This window comes from Crocodylus siamensis, chromosome 2 (assembly GCF_052110815.1).
Source record: "Crocodylus siamensis isolate JL-2025a chromosome 2, ASM5211081v1, whole genome shotgun sequence".
Classification (NCBI taxonomy): Eukaryota; Metazoa; Chordata; order Crocodylia; family Crocodylidae; genus Crocodylus; species Crocodylus siamensis.
The window spans coordinates 170,074,073-170,082,874 of record NC_143396.1 but is presented as its reverse complement, the minus strand read 5'-3'; the positions used below and the strand labels follow the sequence as shown (position 1 = coordinate 170,082,874).

The 8,802-nt window shown below is 51.5% G+C and overlaps 1 protein-coding gene across 1 annotated transcript; it reads right to left on the bottom strand.

Moving 5' to 3' along the window:
- Window positions 1-1,649: 1,649 nt before the first annotated feature.
- Window positions 1,650-8,355, bottom strand: LOC149871272 (zona pellucida sperm-binding protein 1-like). Its single transcript, XM_090034606.1, has 12 exons — window positions 8,129-8,355; window positions 7,459-7,580; window positions 6,981-7,175; window positions 6,110-6,518; window positions 5,427-5,570; window positions 4,555-4,739; window positions 4,370-4,467; window positions 3,738-3,865; window positions 3,465-3,654; window positions 3,212-3,362; window positions 2,288-2,372; window positions 1,650-1,773 (listed from the first exon to the last, which is right to left on the bottom strand). Exons 1-12 carry the CDS (start codon window positions 8,313-8,315, stop codon window positions 1,664-1,666), a joined length of 2,004 nt encoding a protein of 667 aa, XP_089890732.1. The 5' UTR covers window positions 8,316-8,355; the 3' UTR covers window positions 1,650-1,663.
- Window positions 8,356-8,802: the final 447 nt, after the last annotated feature.

Genomic DNA, 8,802 nt, shown 5'->3' with positions numbered 1-8,802 from the left:
GGCAAAGGGTCTACCAGGGTAAGAGATACCACATAGCAGAATGGGGAGAGGACAGAGTCACAGCAACCCTGCAGAGAGAAGGTCTCAGGAAGAAGTTAATTATTGATTACATCAGATACAGAGAGAATATAGAGTGGGCAAGCATGTATTCCACTTGCAAAGTAGCTCAGTGGTTTCAGGGTAGCTACACGCAATAGGAAGGGACCGGAGAGAAGAAAAAGGAACCGGTGGAAAAGCAAAGTTAACTTTGTTTTAAGAGAGAAAGTAAACATGCTTCAGATAGAAGGCAGAGGAGCCCCAGGAGAGACAGTGCAAGGGGGCCGGAAGGGGCCTGAAAGTTGAGTCAAGGTTGGCAATCTAACACGGACAGACTCTGTGACATGTGACTGAGTTAGAAAGAGAAGATACTTTGACATTAAGCCACTCACTAAAGATCTGGAAGTCTCAGTTTCTCCAGGATGGAATCACTGCTGAGCCTTGGATGCTGGTAAGACATTAGCTGGTGATGAAGGCTGTGGCAGAAGCTGACAAGCCTGGGAACCAGGTGTTGTGGTCTGGGCCCTGCTGTCTTGGTTCATGTTGCAAGCACTAGCAGTTCTGGTGACTTCCCCAGCTGACCTGGACTTCAAATATATCCTCAACTTGGGGGAGGAGGGGTGTGTAGGAATTTCCTTACCAGATCATTTGTAAACAGGTGGAAGCTTTGCCAAAATACCTGGTCCAGTCCGATCCCTCACAGCTCCTCCTACTTGTTTCCTATCCCTGCAGGTGCTTTTCTCCTGCTGTTATGAAAGGAGAGGGCACTAGCTAAGTTACCTGCACCCCAGCTGCTGCTCCCTCCATTCTTTTCACCCCACAGAAAATGGCACCACATGCTGCTAGTGTAGTCCACAGATTTTATTTCTTCCTCTTATGTTCCCATGTTTGCCCTTGAAGGCTTTGGGGCTGGTCATCCAGCCCCTTCCTCTACAGAGCAGGGCCATCACCAGGAGGGAGGGCACAGCCAGGAGCACAGAACTAGGCTGAAGACAGGGTCTGTGGAGGAGAAGAGGTTGAGATAATAATACTATTTTGGGAGGGTGGCATAGTGGTGGAAAATGCTTCAATTGCCCAGATGACTATTGTGTACACCTCTGCCTAATTGTGACCTCCAGTAGCAATAGGCTGGTCTTCACGATACCCATTTCAGGCCACACCATATCAGTTCAGCTTTCCCAATAAGCATCTATATCTAAAATGCTTCCTATCTCTTCCCAAAGGCAGTGACTCCTATTTTTTTGCAGGCTCTTATCACCACAGAAGGCAGATTCCATTTAGCAGTGTTTGCCCTTTGGTACCCGCCCCAGAATACACCCAGCCACAAAGATTTGATGGAATACAAATTACTCAAGATAACTCAAATCCCAATGGATCTACTTTGCTTTTAGGCACGCCTACTGTTGAGTTGGATGTCTTTGCAGCCTTCCCGTAAAATATTTGTCATCTTGAGAACCACTCAAAGCAGGGCATTGGTCTGAGGTAATCATCACCCCTTACCTGTTTTTCATGTCTGGAGCAGCATTTGCATTAGGGACAGTGTTAGACTTGCTTGATTCCAGGCTATAACACCAAACACCCATTGTACCTTAGACCCTGGTAGAACAACTCACCATTGTTCTCCATCTCACTTTCTAGATGTCCCAGGGCTCCCCCTGAGGATCACACGTCCATGAGAATTCACCAGATTCGGGTGCTTTTGTTTCTCCTTGTTGGTGCACAGGGACCTGCGGGCTCCTGGGAGAGGGAAAGGGAGTCAGGGATCTGTCTCTGGAGGGTTTTGCAATGCTGTTGAGGGTGGGGTGGAGGGTGCATCATGTGAGGAGGCAGAGGACACTGAGACCTCACTGCTCATTAAAAGGTTTCCATTTAGGTATGACCAGCAGGGGCCACCTGAGCAGAGTGTTGTAGGTTTTAGGATGAGATGGGAAGAGAGGAAGTTTCAGCAGGAATAAACTGATATCAAAAGTCTTCTCTGGGGGATCCCACAAAGCCAGGTTGCAGTCACAGAGCAGGCCACTGTACCATTTAGTTGGGTTACTTGTGTCCTCATCCAACCTACCCCTAGCTGGACATGCCCCACACAGGTGATCAGATGCAGAAGATCAGGCTGAGCTCTTATTGCTTTGTACGTAAAGCAGGAGAGATACCACCTTGCGCACAGTAGGAGGTCCCCTAGCAGTTGGGTGCTGGACATGACCCACCTGGATGCAACCTTCCTACCACAGGTGAAGGCATTATTAAGACTTACTTGCTGCAGCTCCTGATTGGCATGTGGGCCTGCAGGGCTCTGGCTGGGAGAGATGGCAGATGGATGCACTGCAGAAAATATAAACCTAAAACCCAAACCAGTTAGAACAGAGTTAGTGACTGGCAAGAGGGGAGCAGGCCATGGAGCCTCAGCTACCAGTTCATATGTGTAGCATGAATGGAGTAAAATCAGGCTCTTCAGCCCCAGACAGCCACACCCAACCACTTATCTTAAAGATGTGTTCCCCAGCCACAGCAGGGCTTATGCCTCCTTGGCTGGGCACTGGTCAATGGAGAGGTGCTTGATCAGAACAGGATCCACACAACAGAAGCTAGTGGTAACACCACCCACACACATGACAAGGCCTGACGGTTCTGTTGGTCATAAACCACATGAGGTCCCAGAGAACACATGCAATCAGGGTACCAGACCTGTGCCTAGCCCTAGCCACAAGGCATTTCTATGGCAAATGATGCTGGGGGGCAAGGTGCTCTCTTCAGTGCAAAAGGCAAATCCTGCAGTCATATCATTTAGTCAGCAGAAGGTAAGATGTTAGTTTTGGAATCAGATACTGGGTCATCCTCTGGTCAATGATGAGGCATATGATCCTTGTTCATGCAGTTCAGAGGACAGGATACAGTACCCAAAGCAGGTAGCTGTATTGCATGGGCTATAGCAAGATACCAGGTAGGATCATCTGAGTTCAATGAGGCAAAGAAAACTAACTCAGTAAAACTGAGAGTGCTGTGGGATGGCAGGAGAAGTTACAGGTTCTTACACGCACCCTCTCCCACCTGGCCTGGGCATCCTGTGCTGGAAAGCTTCACAAGGGGAAAAAGCAGACTTGACAATTTGTTGGTCTTGTCCTGACTGAGAGAGGAACTATTTCCTACCACACCCAGTCTAATTCAGGCCACTTCTTACTTCTCCTTTGAGGGCTGCATAGGAGGCAGAGTCCACAAATGTAAAGGTGGAAATGATGAAACGCTGGTAGTGGTTAGGGAAGGGTAGTTCAGCAGTGGCAGATCCCATGGGGACCAACTGGGTTCTGTAGTTGTCTCCTGAGAACGGGCACCTGTAGGCAGGGAGAATCCTCCATTCATTGTGGTCCAAACACCCTACCCATACCTTCCTTCCATAGCCTCAGTGGTCACATGGACACTCGTGCTTCACTCACCCATCCACCAGAATGGGCCACTGTGGATGCTCCATGGGGTTGGTGGTTGGGGTAGCCCAGCACTGGTGCAGAGCCAGAACCAGAGATGGGTCTGTTCTCTGCAGGATGCGAACCTCCACGTAGATAGGGTCCCTAAGTACCTTCACCACAGGGTACTCTCTATCCACATAGTAGCCACTGTAGGTCTCATCTGTCGGGCAGAGGAGCAGAGCTGAGACCTAGGGGCCCCTCACCAGATAGGATCCTTGCACTGGTGTGAAAGAGACCTCTTACCTGTGGCAATGCGCAGCTGAAGTTGGAGGGGCCCAAACTGAACAACTGAAGCTTGTGTTGGGGGCATGAGGACTTCAACTTGGAGGGGCAGGAAGTCACTGGCATTGTAGATGCAGCGTGCATGGAGGCTGTGCAGGACAGAGGAGAGTTAGAGTACAAGGGCTGATGCTTAGGCAATTTCAATGTTTTATACCTAGCAGGCCTGATCCATGCTTGGGGGGGAATCAGAGGTGCAAGTCTGAGCAGATGTTCTTGATACCGTAACAGGAGCAGAGTATCAATGCCTCAGAATGGTCCTACAGGCCTCCAAAGACCTTCACAGGCATGACAGAGGGACTTGTAATCATGGGATTTCTCTGGACACATTATCAAACCAAGTCAGATATTAGCTGGGAACATGGGTGTCTCTTGCATGCTGAAACTACGACTACCTGCCCATCCCTACTATTCCCATTCTACACCATGGTCCTCTCCCTCCTCAAGATTGGGGAGGCTGTAGAAATAGGGAAATGAGGTATTGCAGACTCCAATTCGTCAGTGGAAGAGCATATTCCCTCCCTCTTCTGATATGAGAAGGTTGAAGTCTGTTCTATCAACACCTGCCCTCTGGTATGAGGACCAAGCTGTCTTACATATAAGTGCTGTCCCGGGTAATGGAGCCACGTGGCCCTGTCCGGACCTCAATGCTAGAGATCAGCTGGTTCTCATAGACCAGTTTGTCACCAATCACCTGGGAAATTAAGGAGAGGGCAGGTTATTCCTTCCTTGAGAATCTGAGGAGAGCACTCTCCCTGGCTTTCAGAGGATGCATTCTTACCTGGACTGTGGTGCCACATTGTGTGAAGGGGAACTGGAACATCACAAAAGCCTCTGTCATTCGTATGGGGGCACATCCTGCTTGGGCATAGGCTATCCGGACACTGTCCAGGTTGATGGGGTACTCAGACATGTGCCTGGAGATGACCAGAATGAACTGGCCATCCATGAGGCACTGAACTGTGGCTGCAATGCAAGGGAAAAGGAGTAAGTACAGGGGATGACAATGAATGGATTTGGAACATGATGGGACAAGAGGTCTGGATGTCATACCATGTTCTCATCTTGGTTTATAGTGACATGTTGATTCAATATGAAGTATCCTTTGTAGGCCAGAGTTCAGGGGAGGAGCATGTTTACCTGATCATCTATCAAAAGGAGGCAATGCTCAGGGAAGGGGGGCTTCTGGCTCATAGAGGCAATGAAACCCCAGGGAGCCAGAAGGCTGAATTCTGTTTGCAGGCCAGCTAGAAGCAAAGCCCATGCTGTGTGGGGTGGCCTGGCCCAAAGTCTATGTTTCTCACCAATGGATTTGGGGGCGCCAGCCTCTGCTGCCTTACCGTGCCTCCTCTGACTCTGCTCCTCTGAGTTTTGTTTAGAAGAGGTGCCATAAGCCTGCCCAGACAGAGGAGAGAGGCCTTGGTCTGGGAGCAGCAATCAGGCTGCCCTCAGAGAGTGCCCACTGCAGTCACAAGGAAGCAGTCCATGGAAATTGTTCCTCCTGGAGATGAGGCTTCCATAGCAGGAGCTGAATCCACATCTCATGCCATGAAGAAACAGGCAGTGACCAAACTCATCTGAGAAGGATGGGTAATGCTCATGACAGACAGCAGCATAGTTCCCAAGCTGACATGCAAGCAATTCTCCTCTTACCTGTATTGCCATAGTAGCAGGGCATCATTCGGTCTGTCTCATCATAGCAGCAGCCAGCCTGCAAGCAAGCAGCTCGGCCGGGGGTAGTTCCACAGGGGATCTTGCCAGCTGCCACTCGACACTGCTCCCACGTGAGCTGGGCTCCTGGAACAGCAGACCAGTAAGAGGTGGTGTTCTTCACAGGGGCCACACTGTGCCCTCCCCAGTGCCCCTGTCAGAGGACATCAAGTATCTGCATAGGAACTGTTCACAAGCACCCAGCTAGTTAAGTGGGTTTTATAAATGCTGCTGGTCTCACACTGCTGAGAGCTCCCACAGTTTCCCTCTGTCTCAGATACCAGATAGTCTAACAACTATAGACCACCTACTGCCCCATACAGCCATGGACCCACATCCCCCAGCCCATGCCTCCAAATGCCACCAGTCATGATCTGTCTCCTCTTGGCATACTAGACAAGGAACAAAGATAAAATTGCACAGGTGAATTCATGTTCCTGGCCTACTACTTTGCTCCAGAAGGCCCCATTGTCTCAAGCCCACAGTGGCACAACCATTGTCAGTTCTACCCCGGCAGGCCCAAGGAGGAGACAGGGTGCAGGTCTGATGAAGACCTGATGCACAAGATGGCCATGCAGACTCCCATGAGAGGGGCCCAGGTGCACTGACTGGGGGGTTGGACGTACCTGCTTGTGTGGAAGTGTAGAAGAGTGGCACACGGTGCACCAAGCCAGGCTGAGGCTGTGGGATAGGGTGCACCAGCCCAGGCAAGGGCTGGGGCTGGGGCTGGGGCCGGGGCCAGGGCCGGGGCACAGGGCGCAGAAGGCCAGGAATAGGCTGGTCCAGGCCTGGCTGAGGTTGAACTGCTGGGTGTATCCGGTTGGGGGGCTGGGGTTGAGGAATGGGGCGTACCACGCCAGGCTGTGGTTGTGGTTGTGGTTGTGGTTGCAGCTGAGGGACTGGATGCACCAGGCCAGGCTGGGGCTGGGGTTGAGAGTTAAGATGTACCAATCCTGGCTGAGGTTGGTAAGCAGGGTACACTAAGCCAGGCTGGGGCTGGGGTTGGGGAACAGGACGCAACAGGCCAGGCTGGGGCTGAGGTTGGGGCACAGGGTACACTAGGCCAGGCTGGGGCTGAGGTTGGGGCACAGGGTACACTAGACCAGGCAGGGGCTGGGGCCGGGGCCGGGGCTGGGGGACAGGATGCACCAGACCAGGCTGGGGCTGGGGTTGGGGTATGGGGTGCACCAGACCAGGAAGGGGCTGGGGCTGGGGTCGAGGGACAGGACGGATCAGGCCGGGCTGGGGTTGGGGCACAGGGTACACCAGACCAGGCAGGGGCTGGGGCTGGGGTTGTAGGGGAGGATGCACCACGCCAGGGTGGGGCTGAGGTTGAAGGACAGGATGCACCATGCCAGGTTGGGGTTGGGGCACAGAGTGCACCAAACCAGGCAGGGGCTGGGGCTGGGGCTGGGGCCGAGGGACAGGACGCAGCAGGCCAGGCTGAGGCTGGGGAACAGGGTACACAAGACCAGGCTGGGGCTGGGGTTGGGGCACTGGGTGCATCAGGTCAGGTTGGTGCTGAGGGACAAGGTGCACCAGGCTGGGTGGAGACACAGAGCGCAGATTGTCCTCCAAGGTGGAGTCATATTCTATCAGTTTAGGACAGGTCATGTTCACATCATAGGAGGCCATGATGATGCCAGTGCTCAGCAATTCCTCCACACGGACCCTGAGGTAGTAACGGCCATCCTACAGTGAAACAGAAGTGAGGAATCAGAACAGCAGTGCAATGGACCACCTGTGTCATTGTCAGCATAATGGATGTCCTGCCCTTTCCCAGGTGGAGGATGTGGTTGTTACAGAGTCTACATTACATCAGGCACGCAAGCTGCTGTCCTCTCACAAGGCACGAGGCAGTGCTATTTCTACAGACCAATTCAGAGGGTCATTTCAATATAGCCAGTTCCAAGTTAGAGAGCCCCATAGGTATTACACTGACGCTGCTGAGTTTCAGATGCATGGAGGACCTCACCTTCTTCAGCACACGACAACCATCGTAGCCAGCTGAGAAGATCACAGCCCCTCCCTCGCCTGAGCTGATCCAGTGGTGGCAGATGGAGCAATTTGAAACTTCAAAGGGTGTCCCAAACTCATCTGTGAGGACAAGAACAGATATCACAGGGAGAGAAGAGTAAGCATGGGAGCTTAAGAAGAGCTATGGGATACAGAGCAGGGACAACAGTCTTTTACCTCTAGCCATATAGCAGTCCCAATTTATCAAAGATTGTTTTTATCGGTTGTTGAGAGTTGGCCAAGCCTGAATCCTGGGGGGTTAGACCATGATGCTATTTTGCTCTGGCACTCTACACCGCCACAGTCAGGTAGGAAATTGCATTATAAAAGCAGAGTTATAGAGACACTCCTTATCAGAAGGCTGGGAATGTGGACGTGGAGGGAAGGTAGCTCCACTCCAGCAAGCACTGAGAGATACTGTCAGGAGAAAAGACCCCCTAGAGTGGGAGGTTCTTACTACTGCAGGGAATCCAGAAACTCCAGAAATCATGGAAACAACTAAGCCATGACTTGGACCTTGGCAGCCCCATCTCATGCCTTGTAATTAAGGCATTTCCCTCCTGCTCTTTTGACAGTAAAACTAAACAGAATTGCTCTTAACTTTCTTAAGCAGCCAGGGACCTACTTACCTAGAACTTTAAACTGGATGGTGTGGCCCCGGCTCGGAAAGACCAGCAGCTGCATCGTATAGTCTCCACAGTCATACTTGTACTGTAAGAATGAGTGCGTGACCCGGTGAAAGTCCAGCTGCCCATGAGTTCTTCCCAGGGAGATGAGCAGTACCAAGGCTATAAAGTATCTGCAGCCCAGCCACATGGCTGAAATAGCTGGACAATAAAAAAAAGAAGTCTGGTTTTGCAGCCACTACCCAGAATGAATGAGGATCTGGGGCTGGAGCTTTATAGGGCTCATGGTGATGGTGGTAAAAGATGTGGGTGAATCAGGTGACCAGAAGGGCTGGACTTGGAAAGCTGCCTTCTGCTGTGAAGGGCTGTGTCAACAGCATCAGAAACTCGGGGTGAGGGGGAGGTGGAACTGTCAGATCCCTGGATCAGAAAAACCCATTTCTTTGGATCTTACAGTCACTCTCACTTCTCTTATTTCCCTGCCTCATTTCCATCTCCCTCATCTTTCCTATATCCACCCTTGTATCCACTGACTTTCCCCTTTTCCCAGGACTGACACCGGGTTGATAGAGGAAGGAAGTGAAATTAATTCAGGCGCGTCTTGTTTTCTTTGCCAAAGGCAAGGAGTCAGAAGAAACTGTTCCTGAAAATGGGGAATCAGAGACTGCTGCTCTGAG

Bases quoted from the DNA above. Each gene is read 5' to 3' on its own strand.
- LOC149871272 (XM_090034606.1), bottom strand. From the start codon at position 8,315: ATGTGGCTGGGCTGCAGATACTTTATAGCCTTGGTACTGCTCATCTCC. The intron at 6,519-6,980 runs GTGCCCCAACCC...CCCCAACCTCAG, and splicing joins AACCTGACCTGATGCACCCA to CCCCAGCCTGGCCTGTTGCG. The intron at 1,774-2,287 runs GTAAGTCTTAAT...TCCCTCTCCCAG, and splicing joins CCAATCAGGAGCTGCAGCAA to GAGCCCGCAGGTCCCTGTGC.